At 31.2% G+C, this 22,707-nt stretch overlaps 3 protein-coding genes across 3 annotated transcripts; all 3 read left to right on the forward strand.

Annotated features, from left to right (window-relative positions):
• The first annotated feature begins 2,381 nt into the window (after window positions 1–2,381).
• On the forward strand, window positions 2,382–6,934 carry LOC115960027 (DNA-directed RNA polymerases II, IV and V subunit 6A-like). The gene is made up of 6 exons (XM_031078725.1): window positions 2,382–2,556; window positions 5,282–5,315; window positions 5,420–5,592; window positions 5,685–5,736; window positions 6,262–6,329; window positions 6,583–6,934. Exons 1-6 carry the CDS (start codon window positions 2,522–2,524, stop codon window positions 6,650–6,652), a joined length of 432 nt encoding a protein of 143 aa, XP_030934585.1. The 5' UTR covers window positions 2,382–2,521; the 3' UTR covers window positions 6,653–6,934.
• A 590-nt stretch (window positions 6,935–7,524) lies between these two features.
• On the forward strand, window positions 7,525–10,386 carry LOC115961280. Its single transcript, XM_031080285.1, has 5 exons — window positions 7,525–7,566; window positions 8,281–8,401; window positions 9,654–9,700; window positions 9,822–9,989; window positions 10,228–10,386. The coding sequence occupies exons 1-5, from the start codon at window positions 7,531–7,533 to the stop codon at window positions 10,384–10,386; spliced, it is 531 nt and encodes a 176-aa protein (XP_030936145.1). The 5' UTR covers window positions 7,525–7,530.
• An 8,145-nt stretch (window positions 10,387–18,531) lies between these two features.
• On the forward strand, window positions 18,532–22,556 carry LOC115959476 (F-box protein PP2-A13). Its single transcript, XM_031077892.1, has 3 exons — window positions 18,532–19,262; window positions 19,738–19,856; window positions 21,890–22,556. The coding sequence occupies exons 1-3, from the start codon at window positions 18,942–18,944 to the stop codon at window positions 22,308–22,310; spliced, it is 861 nt and encodes a 286-aa protein (XP_030933752.1). The 5' UTR covers window positions 18,532–18,941; the 3' UTR covers window positions 22,311–22,556.
• The last annotated feature ends 151 nt before the right edge of the window (window positions 22,557–22,707 follow it).

Genomic DNA, 22,707 nt, shown 5'->3' on the forward strand with positions numbered 1-22,707 from the left:
GTTTTAATAAGCCAACAAAGCAAAGGACTTGGGCTGCTCCAATGGTTACTGTTTGCTTGGGCAATGCCTAATGGGCTGAACTGAATTGGGCTAAAAGAAAAATAATGGAAAAATGAATGAGGTCCAAGAGAGATATATTAAACAAAAGTCCAAGTCTAAGCCCAAACTAATACTTAGCCCATTGTATTCTAACTTACCACCTAAGATATGCAAAGACTTATAAACTTATAACAAGATTTATTCCTAACCAATGTGGGACACAAAGCAAAGGTTAAGGGTTTGAAGCACACATACTCTAACAAGCTTTCCTCCAAATTTAATAGCAGTTCCTCCACAACTTACTTAGGGTCCGTTTGGTTAAACATTTTGGAAATTTAAAAGCGAGTTTTTAAAACTTAAAACTCCTCATAGCATTTTTACAAACACTCATTTTAAATTCAAAACATCGTTTTGCAACAATTTATACAAATGCACTCTTACACTTAACAAAACTGAGATTCTAGAACAATAAAAGAATATCCAAAAGGGTCTTAATACATGGGTTTTAAAACTTTTCTGTTCAATCGGCAATATCCATCAAACATGCAAACCAAAAACCAAATCAAAAGCAATAGACGTTACGGATTCAATTTTCTTTTTCTTTTTCTTCCATTTGATTTAGTTTTGTTCTATTTCCAGCACTTGTCACCAATTATTTAAAAACCTCCCAAATTTATTAAAATTTTAATAAAAAATATACTTTACATCTCATTAATTATTATTATTTTAGTCTGCTAAATTTAAAAAAATTAATTTTAATTTATTAACTTTGAGTAATTATTATTTTAGTCCACTAAATTTAAAAATTGTCATTTTAGTTTATTAAATTTTGAAATATAGAACAAAATTGAGGAGTTAACAAAATTTTTTAACGATAAGTCAACAATAGACAAAAAGACTAAAAGGGTCACCAAATAGCCTATTATCCACAGTCCGACGGCCCACCGGCCAATGATCAGCTCAACCCGTTATTATTAAGGCCCATGGATAGCCACTAACCCAGTGAGTCAAGTTGTGGGCTAGTTTTTATGTCTATGGGCGCCTGCTAGGCTAGCTCAATATAAGAGTAGTATGATGGATTGATCTTGAGACATTATAGAGATTTTTCTTATTAGAACTCCCCCAAACACTAAGATAATTAAAGTGATTATATTAAACTTAGTTTACTAGATACATATTTTTCTAGTAATCTAATCATTTTGAATTAACCATTTGACTTTTTCTTTAATTAAAGATAAAAATAAAAAACTATTTAAAGCATTAATAAAAAAAATTAAATAGGTTTCTATCAACAAAACAAAAAATTAAATAGATTTGACCGTAAAAAAAAAATTAATTAAGGATTAAATTCTTTCATTTAAAAAAAATAGATTGATTATTCCTTTATAAAAAAAATTGATTATTCCAATATAAAAAATAATGTAATAAGATGCTAACACAAACCCGTGTCTAACCCATTAGACTCAACTCGATAGGCCAACCCACTAAAGACAAAATGGTCATTACCCATGGGCAAGTCATGGGCTAAGGTTTTCTTTTTCAGCTCAATCCGACCCAGCCCGTTAACTAATTAATAGCCTACTATGCTAAGTCTATTATGCTCATAGGCCAAATAAAAATGGGTCGGGTCGGGCCAACCCATCTAAAATGTTTATGTTATCAAAGTTTTAATGAACAAATTAAAAACCTTTAAACTTAATATACTAAAACTGACAATGAATTAAAAACTTGGGGACATTTATTGAATATTATATTTTTCTTGATAAAAATTTAAATAAAAAAATTGTCATGTTAACGGATGCTCTTAGGGCAATTGTTAATAAATCATTTTAGGAAATTTTGAACTCCACTTTTATGAGAAATAGAAAAAGTTGTAAAAATAGTAATTGTATTTTTCTTTTCCCATAAAAATTTTCTTAAAACAATCCACTAACAAATGTTCTTAGGATATTCTTTAACATTCTCCATTAAAAAAATAATCATGTTAACAGGTGCTTTAAGATAATTGTTCATAAACTATATTAAAAAAGTTTTTAACACCATTTTTATAAAAAATAAAAATAAAAAAATTGTCAAAAAAATTAATTATTTTATTATTTTTTCATTAAAAATTTCTAAAAATATTTTCTAAATTAATACAGGCAGGGGATTTATTAACATTTTCCTTAAAAAAAAAAAAAAAGTTTCAGTTAATGTGTGCCTAAGGCTCATATTAACAAAACCAATTTTGAAAAAGTATTAGTAGGTAGTCAAAACTTTTTTAATTCTGGATAAATTTTTTCTAAAATTGGTTTATTAGTGACACGTGAGTAAAATCCTTAAATATATATATATATATATATATATATATATGTGGGCGAGAAGGGTTTCTACTTTCTAGCTAGTTCTTCGACTGACTGAGGGTTTTGGTGAGGAAGCAGAGGAGAGATAGAAAAGTAAAAGCTTCTTCTTCTTCTTCTTTCTCTTTCTTCAGCAGTCAACAATGGCCGATGAAGATTACAATGATTTGGACATGGGGTTCTCTCTCTATCTCTTTCCCACAACCACACACACACACACACACACATATATATATATATTGCGTTTCATCTTTTGCATTTGATTCCTATTTATATGAGCTACGTTTACGTTAGGTCAATGAATTAGAAAAAAGAAACCAAAATGCTTTTTTTCTTTTCCTTTCTTAAAAATTTTCCATGGCCTTGTATCATGAAAACTGAACCTAAGACAATCTTTTAGTACGTTTATGATGTATAGAACATGTTTGGATTGAGTAAGTTTCTGGGTTTTTTGTTTTGTTTGTTGGGTCAGATTTAGTTTTGATGGTATATAGTTTTTTGGGGATATTAAAGTTTCTGGATTGGGTTTTTTTTTTTTTTTGGGTACTTTGTGTTGTGAGAGATGGGTATGGGATATATCTGATTTCAGAGTTATTGATTGGATGATGGGAATGTGGTTGGTGCTCGTTATATTTATTAGTGATTGAATTTTCTGTAGTAGACTTTTTTTTCCCTACTTATTTTTGGGGTTCTAGACAGATTGGTATTATTTATTTACATTCTTTTAGGGGTTTTTAATAATTAAGGTAAGAAGGTGTTGCAGTTGCAGCTCTTTAACTTTCTGTTGCTCTGTGAAAGCTACAAGTTACATATGTAATGGCGGCCAAACTTAGGGCTTATTTGGATGTGAAAATTAGACTGATCTTGTTCATTTTCACTTGTTAGTCTTGTATTATAGACGATTGTGTGTGTAATAAATGGTTTAGCAAAAGATAAATTCATAAAATATATATATATATATAAAATAAAAATAAAAAATAAAAACTATTAGTAACTGTATTTTGAATAATTTTTCCGTGATTTGTAGGTCAAAGGATTGGATTAAAAGTTTTAAACCTTGAAATTATAGAATAGATTATGTCATCTATATGACATGAGATTGGATGAATGTGATAAGTTAGCACCAAAATAACTCTCTTTGTTTTTGAGCTTGTGATGTCCTAGATATAGAATGGCAGAAAAGAATACATGTTTCTGATCCCAATTTTGTTAGTCTGTTGAGAATTTACGGCTAACCCTAAATATTTGGAAAAAGGCTTGATTGTTGTTGTTTGATGTGCATTATTAATGATAAACACTGTCACTGGTACGGATAGAGTAGACACAATATTGATTTATTGAATTTTGTGGGGAGCTTAAAGTTTGCAGAGCTAGAGATAAAACTAATGTGCTCATCCTCTTAATTGAGGGTATTTGTGATACCCAAAAATTGTGGTATGGTTTGTGCAAAAGAACCTCAACTTGATCGTTATGGGAATTTGGGTGCCTTTTGGTGAGTTTAAGATAGTGTGGGTATTCTTGGAATGATGTTTATTTCCATGTGATATTATGTTAAGAATGTTACACCAAGAGGATCCATTGCTAGTCAAAAAATGGAATGGCACGATGAGTTTTGAAAGAAAGGGGTTGGATGAAAGTTATTCAGTTGCCACCAACCCATAAAAGGTCCAATTCAAATGCTCTAAATGGGCTTTTGAGGCCATATGTACTGCCCTAGAAAGTTACTTGCCTGATTTCTTCTTTTGGAGGTGTCTATTCTATAGGTCCAATTGAATTGCTAGCCTGGAGTCTGTGACTGTGATTATCATTTTTTCTGGAATTAATGCTTGTCTGAAATCTAACTAAAATTAGGAAAAACCTTGCAGTAACATATTTTGTTTAGCCTGCATGGGACTTCACTATGTTAAAACAATGCTTTTTTAGCTACTTCATATTTCTGTTGAATGGACACTTCCTAATGAGTGCAGTGCTAGCATTGGCAGTTTTTAAGAGGCAATCTTTTCAATCTAATCATAATTGTTTTTTATAAGTGAGTTTTGGCCCCAAGTGGGGAGTAGAGGGGATATTTGAACTACTGATGTCTGCCTCACAAGGCGTGGTCCATAGCCGTTTGTGCTACCCGTTGGGGTTATAATCACATCTTCTTAGTCTGTTACTATCTTACTTCTTTTTCATTTTTTTTATTCCAGATACTGTCTTACATTTTATTATTACTATCATGTCCACGAGTTCCAATTCTTGATAAATCTTATGCTTGTTGAAGATGCACCCCCCCCCCCCCCCCCCAAAAAAAAAAAAAATTATATGTATATATGCATTACCTCCCCACTTTGGACTTTGGAAGGTGAAATCCTGGCTCTACATTGCAAGACACACAAATTTTCGCCATCCATTTCTCTCATAGGGTGCAAATATTGCTTAGTAATTGTAGTCTCATTCTGATTGCTTTCAAAAGGAAAATGCAATAACTTTTCACATAGCTCTCTTTGTCACAATCTCTCTTTTTAATACTAAAACTTTAAAATGACACTAGAATCACAGCTATTTTTTGACAAAGTATGTAATTGCAAGCAATGACAATGATACATGCTGCATGGCATGAGTTTATGTTCACTAATTAGTTGCCTAAGTTGTCCCTGTTTCACTTTTAGTTCTCACATAGGTCATGAAATGTTGAAACATGATTCTTATGATTAATTGTGATTTTTTTAAATGACAGCAGTTTTGATACAGATGACCACTCAAATGTCTGTCCCTTGAAACCTTATTGATTCATTGCAATAATTCTAACTTGAATAACTTTGCATATGTCTATGCTTGGCATTGGTGGCTCAAATCTTTCTAGAACTGTATTTTTTTTAATAATCCTGTTAAAAAGTTCCTTGCAAATGTTTTTGCTGCAGATATGAGGATGAGCCACCAGAGCCTGAGATCGAGGTAAAGGATCATTTATTTGATTTCCTTCCTGAAAGAATATGATTGAAGAAAATATTTACCTTTTTAAATCAGTTTGATTAATATATTGGCTGAATGATGGACAGGAAGGTGCAGAGGAGGATCTAGAGAATAATGCCAATGAAGACGTTCCTGGAGACCTCGTTGAAGGTGAGGATAAAGAAGAGCCGGAACCAGTTGAACGTCCTCGTAAGACCTCTAAATATATGACAAAATATGAGCGCGCTAGAATATTGGGTACCCGTGCTCTGCAGATCAGGTTTTCTTCCTTTTTTGTTTGGCCTGACTGTCTAAATTTTACACTAATCAAGTTTGGTGGATTCCATAATGTATCTCCTTCTTTTTGAGCAGTATGAATGCACCTGTGATGGTCGAGTTGGAGGGTGAAACTGATCCACTTGAGGTTAGATTCTCTAACAACCATGTTGGATGACATTTTAAAGGCAGATCCATTTATTCTTCTCATTGATTAGTCAGCATACCCTTTGCCAAACCCAAGGAATGATGCTATCAAATCTCCAACCTCCTCACTTTATTTTCATGCACAAAGTTGACATTGTTGTATTTATGGGCCGACTTTTGGGTTCTTTTATAAATCAATATATTTTGGTCAGAGAATGTGTACGAGAAGTTCTCTTTTCTATCTCCAAATAAAACGGGGCATCTATATTAGAGCATTAGAGTTTGCAGTTACTCAAATTATCTACTAATATTCAACCATTCTTATTCCTCAAAGGTCTGTCTAGAATAGGTGATAGGTTCACTTTTATAGGATGATAAAGTGGAGTTCCCCTTGTGTGTCGTAATCTAATATGTTTCAAGATAAGAATGGTAAAATCTTTTATAGCTAAATTTTTTTGATCTTATTTGGGGTATGTCAGTGTGTTTGTATTAGAAGCAATAGTGATACCTTATTTATATATTTCAGATTGCAATGAAGGAGCTTCGTCAGCGGAAAGTACCCTTCACCATCCGCCGCTACCTGCCAGATGGAAGGTAAGGTTCTTAATTCAAAGTTTCTTATATTTTCCCCTGTTTTCATAGAAAATTGTTTTCTAACACTTCATCTTCACATTATAACCTAAGAAAAAATGTTTGGCATTAGTGCTTCTATGTGAGAGTTGCCTTCTCTTATTTTTTTTCCTTTTTTACGTGTGTACATGTCCTTTAAAATTTGGGAATATGGTTTTTTGTTGTTGTGTGTCTGATATATTCTTCTTTGTTTTATCTGGTTGTATGATTTTAACAGTTATGAAGACTGGGGAGTTGATGAATTGATTGTGGAAGACTCATGGAAGAGGCAAGTGGGGGGCGATTGATCTGCTTTTGGATCAGTCATTGATGGACTATGGGAGTTCTGTATGATGTGAATTGAAAGTTTGAAGCTCCTTTCTCGCTACTGATTTCTGTGTGTAATCATGAATGTGACTGACATTTAATATGTATTGACTGTTACAACTCTTTTGTGTGTATGTGCCCGCGCGCACAAAGAACACGATACATGAAGGAATGGAACCTTTCTCCCAAAAAAAGAAAAATGTACATGTAGAATAAAAGTGTAAATTCCTCTCGGTTAATGAGGGGAATGAAGTGTTCCACAATCCATTCACTTACACCCCAAAACACACACGCAGTCGTCTCTTGCTATTTTCCAAAAACAAATGAATTATCAATTAATTCATTGGATTTACTATTATTATATATTTATATATAAGAAAAGGGAGTAGCATGTTGTATTCAGACTACTCCTGTAACCTAAACGTAGCTCAGGTTTCAAACTATGACCTCTAAACATTACTCAAGTATTTCACCCAAAAAAAAAAAAAAACAGTGCTCAGTTCTCAAACTTCAATGGCTAATCATGGTGATGAAGTGCATTCTTTTTTATTTGGTCACGTGATGTTGATACTCTTCCCCAAATAGGTATGAGTTGAATCAGACACCATCATCGCATTTTCATACAATTTCAAGGTGAGTTCCGTTTCGAGTATGCATAATTTCATAATTGATTCATTGATAAAGAAAAAACTGCTCTGGCCCAAAAAAAAAAAAAAAAAAAGACATAAGAAAAAACCCAAAACATGATTGGGATGGAAGAATGCTTTTTGTCCTTTACAAATTACAATCAACTGAAACTCGAACACAATTATCAAAAGGTCAAGAAAGCTACATGTCCAACCAAAATCTTCACTCCGGTATGGCTCTTACCTGGAAACTAAGAGCATCCTCACAGGTACTCTCTTATTTATGATTGTTACATTTTGGGTTCACAATTAATTTAGTACATACACTTTTTTAAGATAAAAATATAGAAATTGTATTAATAATTTAATATATTAATACTTGTACAAGTAAAGAATGAGCTTGACAACTCATTTGGGGGAAAAACACCAGCAAATAGATTGCTGGAATAATTCTTATATTTTGGTAACAATCAATTTGGTCCATATTATTTTCAACTTATAATCAATTTTCACGTAAGCATTTTCCGTTAGCGAGTTAACAGTAGGGACCAAATTGACTGCAAGTTGAAAATAACATGAACCAAATTGACTGCTATCAAAATGTAAGAACCAAAATGATTTCTACTGCCCTGTATGAAACACTTAGATAAGATGGCAAACAGTCAACCAAATTCCAGTCGGATGGATGAAAGGAAAGCAAGTAAAGGGCCCTTCAATTTGGAAAAGAAACTGACTTCTACTGCCCTGTATGAAACACTTAGATAAAATGGCAAACAGTCAACCAAATTCCAGTCGGATGGATGAATACCCACCCATTGTCTGGGAATTGTATTATGGAATTTTTGGTGGAGAGCTTGATGAAAAGTGGGTAACTAAGAATTTAATTTAGTTTCTTTACGTAATAAAATAAACAATAGACAATCTTGTTCATAAAGTTTACTGTTAAAATAAATTCTGCTAATGCTTGTTTGATTATGTTTAAGGGAAATGTTGGTCAATCGGATTCAACTTATAATCACAGTTATCAAAGTCACCCCTCACAATTAGCTGAGGATGAAGCTCTATCCAGATCCTTGGAGAATATGAACTTTGGAACTGCAGCTGGTAAGAATTCATGTAATTCTCTTGGAATTTTTCTTCAGAACTTTCAGATTAATTTTGTAATTTTCATGCACAAAGGGAGGTTGCATCAATTTATGTGTTGGCATTCATATCATTCTACTATTCCTTGGCACTTATATGAATATCACACTGGTATTATTTACCATGCTTGATTTGACAAGAAGACCATATCTGTTGTGTTCTCTTCATCTCTGATCCTTGTCTTTTCTTTTTGGATAAATATCTGTTATGTTATCTCCTAAACCTCATCCTATCCTATCATTTTGTGGATCAGTTACTGAACCATGTATTGCTATGTCAATTTTTCTACTGGTTCCATGTCTAAACGACTTCGTGTCATTCACTAGCTTGTAAGCCATGCTGCATTTGGCATTGATATCGTTTCGAATATACATCAGGTCTAGATTAAATGAATTTATCTTTACTTGTGGAACATCAGTTTTTATTTAGTTTTTTGACATCTTTTATGTTGTTGGAGGTTGATGCCTTTCATGCCATCAGGTATCACATGTCCATCTTAACTGATGACCAATGATCTCATCAAATATTGGCTTCTAAATATGCATTTGCCCTGAATGTTTTATTCAGAACATTGTCAATTACAACCTTCCTTGAATTACTTTCATCAATTAAATTTAATGTGTAGCTCTGTAAATGAAATCCTATCTACCTAACGGAGACTGAACAGTTTCTTTTTCTTTTCCTTTTTTTCAAAAAAAAAGTATCATCAAAGGATTTCAGTCATATTAAGGCAACATAGTTCCCAGACTTGGGAGACTTACTTGCTGACACTTCCGAGTCAGAATTTTGATAATATTGAGAATGCTATGTATAGACTCAATTATCTGGTTTTATAGTGAATTCTTGATCGGCAGTGATTATAAGCTTGTGACCTTTGATCGGTTTGAGTTTCTTAAAACTTTTTCAACATCTACCCTAGCACAAATTTCCTATGTGATGAATTTTAGTTGGATGTGGAATTTGATTTTTGAAGTTTTTTTTTCCATGGCAATTGCGTTGGTTTTCTTTATAATGACAATCTGATTCAAGTTTTCCCTAGCCCTTCTTCAGTCTTTTTTACTGTACTTCTAAAGCTTAGTATGCCTTTCTATGTTGAAGTTTGTAACATGAGATTTATGTAAATTTTTCGGGATTGTGAAGTCCTTATATTTATACATTTCATATAGCTTGTGTCTAGATTGCTTATACTGAAAGTAATCCTATTAATCTGCAGGGAACAAGAACGTTAGTTACAGAAACAATCCTTTTGGATCAAATTATGTATGCTACCTTTTACACCTTACCAAAAAAATTATTGTGTATTGAGCTTATGATTTTCTGATTCATAAGATACTTGGTTTTATCTAAAACAACAAAACTTAGTTTCTGTGCACTAATGCAGGCTGAATATCAAGGTAGTATCAATCCAGATCGAATGAGTTATGAGGTAGGTTCACCAATGGAGACTACAGCCTTTTGTATGGTGTGGTCTGAGTTTATTAATATTTCTTCTGTAGAACCTGTTCATGACAAACCAAGAAATTTTGGCCTCCTCAATGCAAACTTTGTTGTATGATGCACTTAATTTCATCAGTGAAACTGTTGAAGAAATATGTCTCAAATTTCCTGCTCAGCCTGATAAAACATTTTTGGGCCCTAGAAGTACTAAACTATCTGGATATGCATCTAAGATGCATGTGTTGAAATACTATAAAGGATTCCAAGGGACTTCATTCCAATTCAAATTAATGCTATTCCAATTTTTCTCATGTTATTGATGTAACTTTGTGCTTGTCATCTTGTTTCAGCAATTGATAAGATTTCAAGAGACTAATGGGAGTGTAAGCAAAGAGCTGTCTGAAAAGCTCCTTTCCAGGTTGCCATCTCACAAATACAAACCAGTGTCATTAAAGGGAAAAGGAAAATCTATATACAAGGATGAAGAGTCAGAGTTATATAAGCTTTAGTTTTCTGTCACATAGTGTTGTGCATATAACTAGAAAATGTGCACTCTCCACCAGTATACACCTTAAGTTGCAAGCTTGTTTCAAGTGAACATGCTTGCTTATTGCATGCTCACTTTGCGTGCATAACCTTGAACCTGTTACCATTAGTCATACTATGAAAAGCAGAATTCTTTGGCATGATTACAAACTTGGCTTGCTAGAAAAAATAGTAAAACAGCAATCACTTAATGACTTCAGGTTTTAATTTGGAAATTCACATAACTCTATGAAGTGATAATACTTTAATTTTTCTTTTTTGAATTTAGTTATTCAAGTATTCACATCATTCAGCATGAGTCACTACAGTTAATAGGAACAAAATTAATACTTTTATGGTGATGTGCAAGTCATTCTTATGATGGCTAGCAGATTAGTAATGGTTTTCCTGAAAACTGAATTAACTGCTAAGTGCTAATAGTTTCAAATTATTCCACACTCTTCCTTTTTTTTTCTTCTTCTTTTTTTCCTTCAAAATTGATGATATTTTGTAACAAAGCTTCTGACGTGTCCATGTTTTGGTGCCCAATATGTAAAATGGAGTACAATAATGGGGATATGCTGATCACTTTGCCCTGCAGACACCAATAACATGACCTTTGCATTAAAAAATGGTTAAGAAATAATAAGGTAAGTCATTTTTCATTTTGTTTTGATGTCTATTTATACTTAGACCAGTCCTTGCTTACATTATTATCACTGAGTTTACAATGACCCTCATATAATTTTTAGTAATAATTCTTATCGAATATCATTCGCTATCTTAGAAGTATCTATGTTACTTTCAAATGGTGTACTTCCTCTATCTCTCTCTCACAGAATTGCTGCCTCTGCAAGCGGGAGTTGGATTTGTCTTGACCTGGGAAGGTTGGCATGGGAGGAGTTACAATTACTGGTCCCAATAAGTTTGTGTAGACAGGGTCTTTTTATTTTAGCTAATCAAATTTAAGTTGAACAAAGAAGTTACATACAGGTTAGTGATTTCTTCAAAGAGAGCACAAAATCTTTTCCAAAAAATATTATCTATAAAGAATTATATATTGTAAAAGTTTGTTCATTTTGTTGATAGAAATAAATGAGTTGGCCATAGGACAATGCAGAAGCTCATTCTAGCTGAAGGGCCATCCTTCAAATCATAATCCATTCCCCCTTTTTTATTTGTTCTTTTCTTGGGTAGAGGTGAGGGGAGAAGACTTTTTGGCTCCTTATTATGAATTCGAGCAGCTATTATAAATTATGTGTTTGTGTAAGCAATAAGATTTGAACCTATATTATTGGCTCCATTATATATATAGTGGCTGTAGATTGCAATTAGGGCAATACAATAAGCAAAAATATAGACTATGTAGTACGAGTTAACTATCCTACTCAACAATCAACATCTTAACTTATAGAATGAAAAGTCATGGGCAATATTGTGTTTTAACTTCCTTCTATTGCAAGAATAGAGGGTGAGGTTAACTATTCAAAACTTATTAAGTGCTTGCTTAATTCACCAATTTAAAAAAATAAATAAAAGTTATAATAATTAGATTTATGAAGATGACCAAATTTGTTGTACTTGGCAATTGGCATAGTATGGATAGTGAAATTTGTGCTGCTCCATAATTTTATGGCTATCGCATTACATTCAAAAAGTAGAAGCATAAAAAAAAATTGTATCCATCCTTGGAGAAGAAAAAAAAAAAAAATATATATATATATATATATAATTTTTTTTTCTTTTTACTAACATTTATGTATATTAAAACTTGAACTCTATTCTAAGATGGGCTTCAACTTCTTGTGAAAAAAAAACCCAAAAATATATTGGAAGAAATAGTTCATTCGAGGGGATAACTTTATTGAGTACCAAAAATAACCGGCCATGCATATTCAACAGCTTTTCTTTCTTTCCAACTACCTTTCCATGAAGATGAATTTAAGCTTTGCTGCAGCCAAAATGTAAATAACATACATTTGTAAGATTTCTCAGAGCGAGTAACATATTAAGGTGGATGAACCCAAGTACTTACTTCACAGCAACTCTACTCCAACCCACTTGACGAGTATGTAATACACTATTCTAAATTTCTAATGCTTGTTTTATTGGGTTGCTCGACATTTATAGTTCCTCTATGCTATGAGAATTCTACTGGCTTTGGCTGATTGTAGGCCCTACTGATACTTTGTTTTTTCTTCCTCCTCCATTTTCCTAGTGCTCATTGACTTGGGATAAACCATTTGATGCTTATTCCCAAACTGTCACATCCTTTAATAAATAAAAAATATTACGTTTATAATATTTTTTCAATAAATTATAAGTGGTAAATTATTATTAATTTTAATTTTAATTTATTACTAAAATTATTTTTTTGCCTTCCAGTAACAATTAATGGTAACTTGCCACTTAAAATTTATTGTGAAAATATTGTAAATATAGCATTTTTCATAATAAATTAATAAAATTAACTAAGAACAACTTATAAGAATTTTTTTTTTCTAGTATTTGGGATGAAACTTGCCTCTTAGATTACTAAATAGTACATAATCCAAATGCTGGGAAGGTTGTGACCTTTACCATTTATTTAATATCCATGTGATCTGCAGGCCTTAACTAAGTATACACAATTTGATTTGTTGAATTTCATTTTCCACTCAAATAGCCTTTTTTATTACAGTTTTTTTTCCCCATATTTGATCTATCAATTAAAATTAATTAATGTGATCATCAATTTCGAAAATATTCCACAAAAGGTAGGGACAAGTGTATGAGAATCATATGCTAGGCTTCACATAGAATTCTAGAAAGAATCGAACCCAACAAATTAAGTTTCACAACTTATGTTTCAGAAACTAGTGGATTCTTAGGCCACCAATGAAACTTTAAGAAAGAAAATTTGGAAAGTTGGTTTCAAAATTAATTACCTATCGCTAATTGTATTGTAATTAATTACCTATCAAAAAATTATTTCTCGATACATGATAAAATTTCTACTTTAGCCTAATCTGAGTATATATGTGTATGAAACTCCTTCTTAGAGACTTGTACCCCGATCCTTGCCCCCACACCCCACAAGTAGTTATACTTGTGGAGTAACCATCGCACCAAGGGTGCATAGTGATAATTACCTATCAAATTAAGTTGAAGCAACTCCTACAAAAATTCACACATATCAATGCCTTAAATAGACACCTGTCAAAGTTTATATTTTAAATAAAAAATTTCTTGTCAAGATTAAATTTTTTACCAAATGACCACTTGACATGTGTGCATTTTACAGGAGTTACTGCAACTTAGTTTACAGCAAATCTTTGCTCATATCTTTCGCTCACCAAAATATACCTGATATATTCAAATTTTTCAGAACAAATGAATAATGATTGGACTTTGGGTGGGGTTGGCTGGCAAGAAGGCACACAGCCGAATTAAACAATGTACACACAATAAAGAAAAATAATAATTTTTTCTCAAAAAATAAATTAGAAAAGTGGAAAAATGTTTATAATATTAGAAAAACTAAAAGAAAAGTGGGGAAATAGGAACTAGAGTTAATAGCAGTAACAATTGTTTGTGGGCATTTCTACCTTGAAGACAATGGGTTTTTGGAAATCTTGGATGATCTAGAAATGTGGAAGGAAAAACTAACTATTTTTTTATATGGCAAAGCTTTTTTTTTTTTTTTTTTGAATAACAGTTTTCAGTGTTTAAATATTAAAAATTGTTATTTAAACACATGTACCAAACGGACATATTCATTTAGGGTATAATTGCTACTTATCACATCAACAATTGCATGCAGAACCTTTTACACTTGGAAAGTCACCGTGAGGTAATGCTTATATTGAGCATCTTTGGTCTAATCAATAACAATAATAATATTAAGGGTCCATTTGGATACATTTTATTTTGTTGAAAACTGAAAACACTGTAACAAAATAATTTTTAAATATGTGAATAGTATCGTGAAACCCATTTTTAATGAAAAAATTGCAAAATAAAAAAGTTTGTGGGTTTCGTAAACAGTACACGGGACTCATTGAAAACTGAAAACAACCCCAGAAAAGTGCTTTTCCCCACACAAAAAAAAAAAACATGAAACGCAGATGTCTGCCGCAGACGTGTATCCAAACGCATACTAAGTTAATGTTTGGATAGCGTCTGCATCCAGCGTTTCACCTTTTTTTTTTTTTTTTGAGAAGCAGTTTCAGCTTTTCAGCTTTTCCAATAGGTCTCATGCACTGTTCACAGATCCATAAATCTCTTTTTTCAACAAAACTTTCATTAAAAATGAGTCTCACGGCACTATTCACACATTTAAAATTATTTTGCTACAATATTTTCAGTTTTCAGCAAAATAAACGATATCCAAACACTTTCTAAATTAAACAAGTGGAATTTTAGGGTTTTTTTTTTTTTTAATTTATTTAAAGAAAGGGATTTTGGGTCTAAATCTAATCAACCATGTTCAATAATGAATTTGATCAATTTCTGTCTCTGTCTGTGTCACAAACTTGTGGTCTGTATGTAGGCGCGCGTGCTGCTGACTCAACTGCACATCAACTAGATTGTTCTAAACTAGACATGATTCACGTGAACTAGTGGTTTCAGAGATTCTCATTTATTTGTATATTTTGAAGAAAAATCTTTTTTTCATTTTAATATATTAATGTTTGGAATGGCTTATATTTTATGATTCTTTTAAAAAATATATGGGACGTGCTTAATTAAGATTCATTTGTATGCTGTCTCTATTGTTGGTTTCGGTTGGAATGTTTCCTCTAGCTTGTGCTGGTTGCTCCAATTGTATACTTTTTATGGTTGAATAAAATTCTGACGTTTTATCACTAAAAATTAAAAAAATTTAAAAAAAAAAATTAAAAAAAAAAACTCTTTTGCGATAAGTGATGTTTGAATATACTGTACTTAAAAAAAACAAAAGTGAGACTTTAGAAATTTATAATTAATCAACCAAATAATTTGGATTTTAAACCTTCTCAAACACACACTTACATTTCTCAAACAAAACAAAAACACACACACATTTATATATGTATATATATACATCTTTTTTGGGTAAGTCACACACATTTACATTCTCTTCAAAATAAAAAAACATACACATTTACATTAATCAATGGTTTTTTTTTTTTTTTAGAATGTTGCTTTATGCTTGTGCATAGCTAGGAGACAAATCTAGATCTTGAAAGTGTGTGGCACAAAACACGAGGGAGTAGGGACCAACATGTCCCTAACTTTAGGTAAGCAAATTATTTATTGTGGTACAATAATAAATCAAGTGGGCAAAAAGAATTATGTTTTTGTGCAACCAACTCTCCGGGCGGATAATTCTTCTTTGGGTAAAAGAAAAAGAAAAAATTATTTCCAAGATTTGGTTTAATGTTAAGCATTGCTGACACTTTTAACGCAAACGACACCCGTTTGAAAGTTTCAATAATCCTCTAAATTCTTTGCTTCTTTTTCTATTTCGTTAGCTGTTTATCTACTCTATATATATATTTGTTAGTTAGATACTCTCTTGTGCATATATGTAATTAATACAATACAGTCATAATGAAACATGTGCAGTCAAGATTAACTATCGTCAAAGGAATCCAAGTTGTTTTATAAAATTCAATTCTAAAAAAGTTAATTAATTTAAAAGAATATATAAAAACAAATAAACTAACTAACTAAAAAAGACCCCAAAAAAAAAAAAAATCCAAACTCACACTAGTCCGATGAAAAGATTTCTAATATGAACTTTGAGGTATTGAATTTAAGAAAAATTAGAGTTGTAATTTTAGTAAAATTTATTAACTCATCAAGCTAAAGCTAAAAAAAAGGATTAGTTACTCTCTCTTTTAATTTTTATTTAATGTGAGACTTCATTTACACATGTATATTCAACAATACACACACAATTTTTTATATAAGTATTATATGTAATATACATTAGTACATAAATTAGACAATATTTTATGCATTTTATGATGTGTAAACAAAAAAAATATTAAATTCAATAAGAATGTAGTGTAAAACACAAGTTTTACCCCTTCAATTCCAACATACCACATAATTATATCACATATTAAAAAATAAGTTCAACCACACTCAATTAATTTTAATATTCATTTAAAAATCCAACTTAACTGTAAGTTTATTAAGATGTTATTACGTGTGGTAGAATATATTAATTTTTAAGTAAAAAGTTAATGTGACAATCTATCATTGGATAGTATTATAAAACATGAATTTTACACCTCATCTTTATCAAATTTGGATTCAAACATAAAAAGTTGCAAAATATCTCAAGTTTTTTTTTATTACATTAAATTGAAAGTGGGAATTGAATCCAAGATATCACCATTATAAAATTTCTAAAATTATTTTTGAGAAGTAAATCACTAAAGATTAGAAAAATAGATTTGAGATTTTTTTTTCCCAAAGGGATTTGAGAAAATTTTCCATTAGTGCATCACGTGGGAAACTGAACATGGAAAGTGTAGGTCATCATTATCTCAATGCCGTCGATCCCCCTATTAGAGAACATCATCAAATTTCATGCATCGCAATTAACGGTTTGTTCATTTTTTTTATTTTTACCTTTCAGTGCTATTTGATCTTCTTGCCGACAAGCGTATCTTTCCATAGCACATTGTATATTGTCTAAAGACAAAACTATGAGAAGGAGCAATAAGCATAAAAGGATCTATACTTTAACCAAAAAACAAAAACAAAAGAAGAGAAAAATAATGTGAAAAGAAGCGGGAATCAATGAAGTACGTAATAAAAAAGCAAATTGTTTAGACTAGTCTATTTCGCAAACAAGAGTCAAGCTCAAATCTAGATTTAAGCTCAAATATAACTGTGTGCTCAAACAAACTAGTAAGCATGAGACTTGACTTAAATATATATAATATTTATATTTATACATATATCAAAAATATTTATATGAATTTGAGATTGAATAGTGTGTGTTTGTAAATAAGTTTTTAAGATATCACATCATTATTGTAATTTATGGATAATATAGATCACCTATATCCTAGGAAAAATGCTATATATTTTTTAACAATATAAGGTTGGTAAATGAATCCATTTTTAATAATTTCATAACGAAAACTATTATATCTAATTAACTAAAATTATAAAACTTCAACTACAATTTAGTTATTAATTAGTAGCATAGGTTTGGGAATAAATAAAAGATTGTAGTTGTGATGGTTTACCATATATGGATAAAGTATGTATAAGTTAACAAAGTAATTGTAGACAAACTTGAGCTTGCTTAATAAGAAATTGAACCAAACTTGAACATGCATGTACTCTCACTTGGCAATGAGTCAAGCTCAACATGTGTTTGAAATAAAATTAAATATGAACCAATTTTAAACTTTTAATACTTAACTAAACTTGGTTTATTGTCCTAATTACATTTGTTGAATGTTCATAGAGCTATTGGCGAGTTCATCTATAGTTACCATGATGAAGTTTATTCCTCGTATAATATTTGTGTTTTGTATAATATTATATATATATATATATATATTAATTTTTTCATTATATTGATAGAAGATTTCATAATAACAAAACACAAAAGATAAAGTTTTCCTTCAAATTAATTTGGAAATATTTCCTTAAATTCATTAAGTGGCAGTTCATAAGATCATACATATGAATTAAATAACACGATTCATTAAATTATTTAAACAAGTCACATAATAATAAGTTATGTCATGTGATTAAAAGTATATACAAATAATCTCTTAAGTTACACATAAAAGAGTTGAAATTCAATGCAAGTTCATTGCTCACTAAAACTATGTTCGTCTTTGTTGGCCTGTTTTGATAGTTTATTAATTAACTTATTTGTTTGTATATCTCAATTTTCACTTCTTGGAATTTTTAACAAAAATTCCCATAGTTTAAGTTTCTCCTCTCTCTCAACTTTTAAATTATTAAAAAATAATAACAATACAACCTCACTCTCTTACCCCTCAATTTTTTATCCACATTTAAAACCAATACAAGCCATACCAAATCCACAGATCCATACTACTATTTAAGGCTCCATAAAGCTACGAACTTGTTCCATTCTTCCATGAATTATTGCTTGGCCACTATTTTTCCACACTCCCCTTAAACGTGTGAGAATAACATATCATTATTCCCACAGAAACATATTCCATGCACACTCATATACACGTTCCTTTTAGAAAGCTTTACTTTTAATTGTCCTTTTTTTTTTTTTTTTTTTCTATTCTTTGACCCTTTGGGCAATTGGGCTTTGTCTCTCTCTCTTTCTCTCTCTCTCTCTCTCTCTCTCTCTCTCTCTCTCTTTCTTTTCTTATGAGTTATGCCACATGCCCAAGAACTCTGCCTCTATACACAAGAAAATGGCAGCATCGATCATCATCTCTCTCAAACCCTTTTTCTCATCTACTAATCTATCACCTCCTTCTCTACCTTTGAACCTCTTTTTTCAATAAACTTTGGGTTTTTTCTTTTCTTTTCTTGAAAGTCTTTGTTATTGTTTATGGGGGCTGCTTTCTCTGGTCTTGGAGCAGAGAGTAATGATGGAGGCTCTCTTCCATCGAAACCTAGTCTTGGTGACTTGCCAGAGAATTGTATCTCATCCATTCTTATGTACTTGGATCCACCGGAGATCTGTAAATTGGCAAGATTGAACCGTGCTTTTCATGGCGCTTCTTGGGCTGATTTTGTGTGGGAATCAAAGTTGCCTTCAAATTATAAGTTTCTTGTTAGAAAAATTCTTCATGAAAGCCCTGAGAACTTGGCCGAGAAAGAAATTTATGCAAGACTGTGTCGACCCAATCGATTTGATAATGACACTAAGGTACATCTCTCTCTCTCTCTCCTTTGTTGATGATTGGTGGTAGACTGGTAGATGAGTAACAAAGTGCTTAACAATGAGTCGATGACATAGATCGATTTCAGTAGATAGACATAGTGTGTTTTCATTTTCAGTCATCGATCTACTTACAAACATTCATTCCCTAAACCTTGAGAGCTTCCTAGTTTCTTCATTATAATGTCACAAATTCTAGCAACTTATTCTCTCTATAAGATGAAAAAATTAGGTCAAAAAAATATATTGTTGGTCCCTCGACTTTAGTTTAAGAGCAAATTTTGTACCAGCTAAGTGATCCATTCTAGGACCAACAAATTTATTTTGCCGAGAAGATTGTAACAACTTTCCTTATGTGGGAAAGATTAGCAATAGCTTCTCCTTCTACTTTATATATATATATATATATATATTAACAATGAGTTCAAAATAATCTTCTTCTTTTTTCTTTTTTTAACTGTAGGAAGTTTGGCTGGACAAGAGGAGTGGTAAGGTTTCTATCTCAATTTCTTCAAAGGCCTTGAGGATAACGGGGATAGATGATCGAAGATACTGGAATTATATTCCAACTGAAGAATCCAGGTGAAATATTCAATTCTATGAGATTGTTTTCGTTGGATACGACTTGGGTTTCTGTGGAAATTATTGATCCCTTCTTGCTTATATATATATATTGGAATATCAATTTCATAGAAATTCAAGTTTTTTTAATTACGTATATATGTTTTTTTTTTTTTTTACTTTTTGTTCTGTTTCCAAATACGATTGTTTTACAAGATGATCTAGTAATCATGTTCAGAACTTCGATTTAAAATTATTATTACAATTAAAAGCTTTCGCAAATTTATCTCGAAAGAGCCCAAGGCGATCATAAAGCAAATGTCAGAATTGCAATTCTGATGTTTGAAGCGCCGAGATAGACCGGTTTTTTTTTTTGGTACCGTTGGTTTCAAGATGGATATGATTTTTTATTAAAAAATAAAAACTCACACGCAAAAGAAAAGAGAATATCATTTATATAAATATATATATATCCTGAAAGTCATTGAAATTTAAAGGTTCGTTTGGTAATGTTATTCTAGTAATATTATTTAAGTACTGTAAAAATAAGTGTTGTATTATTTAAATAACGGAAATTGTTGTTTAAATAACACAATCAAACATCCCCTAAAATATAATTGATGCCTGTGCAAAAGAAACCAAAAGATACTGCGTGTCCAGGAGAAAAGTAAATTCAAACATTAAAAAGTCAAAAAAAGTTCTTGCTTTATTTGATATTTTCTCATGATGATATATTACTTTTTCAAATTCCATTGTAATCAATTGGATTGTTTTCCTATTTGACAGTACAATAATGAAATTTATCCCCTTATTATATATATCACACTATCCTCTCGTTAGACCAGGGTGGGAAAATAGAAAGCACTACTTTTTCAAAGTCTAGTAACATTTTTTAATATAATTTCCCTAGCCCTTACCATTGTCATGACTTTTTTTTTTTTTTTTTTGAGAATCCATTGTCATGACTTAAATATAAACAAAAGTATTCTATAAGAAAAAGAGTGCAAGCTAGCGTTTAATTTGCACTCTAGAATAATGACTCACAAAGACTTGATCAATGTGGGTTTCTTATCACAACATTTTACAATCAAACTATATATAAAAATAGATTTTATTTTATTTGGTTAAACGATAGCTTGCCTTGTGACCAAAGTATTCTTTTCCCGTATTAATCTTCTAGTCTTGAGTATGACAACATATTGATCGACCATAAAGATGAACCAAAACAAAAATATTAATCTATTATTATATTCCTTTTTTTTTTCCTTTTATCTTGGTGTGATCCATGTGGAATAGATTAAATTATTTTCCTTTCAGTTTTATAAATGCCAATGAAGTTGACTGAACATAACATGTTAATTAATTGCTTCCTAGTTTTGCTTTCCTTAAGAAGTTTCTTCCTTCAGTGAAATGTTTGATTTTAACAAACATTTTATAGAGCATATCTTCCAACAGCTTGAAGCATTCCAAGCTTAATCCATGAACCATATTTTCCCCTATTTTATAAATTAGGATTGTTTCAATTTCAATGCCGTCTCAAACTGCATTTTAAATTTTTAATGCTAAATGGGAAACATGGTATATAATATTGGATCTTGTTTGTTGTCACTTTCTCTTGCAATCTTGTATATCATATTTCCCAATTATTAGATTCACCGGTAGGACGGCTGAAGTGGTCCTCCCAAATAATAAAATAATGTTACTTATGCAAATGTGTAAGTTGGATTCCTAATCAACATAAGAATTAAAAATTTTAAACAAATTTTTTAAAAAAACCACTAGATGGTGTCATATTTGCATAAATAACAACGTTTTATTAGTTAAAATAACCACTTCAACAATCTTTTCAATAGATCTAATAATTTCTCATAGATTCCTAATGACTTTTATTAATAAAAACAAAGTTTCCACTAACTTTTCTTGTGATAAACCTATCAACATCATAATTTAAAGAAGAATATAACACAAATGATAATTTATTATATTGAACACTAGAAAAATTAAAATACTTCCAATTATTGATTGGACCACTTCATTATTTTCTTTGTGTGTAGGTTTCAAACAGTTGCATATCTTCATCAAATTTGGTGGGTTGAGATACTTGGAGAATTAGAGCTGGAATTTCCACCTGGGACCTATAGCCTATTCTTTCGGCTTCAGCTAGGCAAAGCCTCTAAAAGATTTGGTCGAAGGGTCTGTAACCTTGACCAAGTTCATGGTTGGGACATTAAACCTGTTCGGTTCCAGTTATCAGTATCAAATGGTCAGCCTGCAATTTCTGAATGTTATTTATGTGATCCAGGCAGTTGGGTTCATTACCATGTGGGTGATTTTGTGATTGAGAATCATAGCATTCCCACAAAGATCAAGTTTTCAATGATCCAAATTGATTGCACACACATCAAAGGAGGTTTATGTGTGGACTCTGTGTTAATATGCCCAAGTGAATTTAGAGAAAGGTACAAAAAAGTTTAGGAAGCACTAACAGGAAGTATAGTAGTTCAGTTCGTACTTCATTTTTTTTTTAATTTTTTTTTTTAGTTTAGAATTATTTGCATTTGAAGCAAAGTAGTGTATGCATTAGTTTTTATTTTGTTTCAAATGTTGATTTGGGTGGTACTCTTTTAACAGCGTTGTTAATGTTAAAGAGTACTGGCGTTGTAAAGGAAAATTGGGACACAGAATTAATTGATATATTTGATTGCACAAAAAGCTCTAGTGTGATCTTTAGTTTGGTGGTTGTCTGGTTTGGTTGGAAAACTTGTACCTTTTATCTTTCTTTCCTTTCTAATTCTGTGGGTTGGAGAAATTGACAATTACCGGTTTGAAAAACTTTCTGGTTGTTGAGGTCAAATAATCTCTCCTTATACAT

The sequence above is a fragment of the Quercus lobata genome, chromosome 9 (assembly GCF_001633185.2).
Source record: "Quercus lobata isolate SW786 chromosome 9, ValleyOak3.0 Primary Assembly, whole genome shotgun sequence".
Lineage (NCBI taxonomy): Eukaryota > Viridiplantae > Streptophyta > Magnoliopsida > Fagales > Fagaceae > Quercus > Quercus lobata.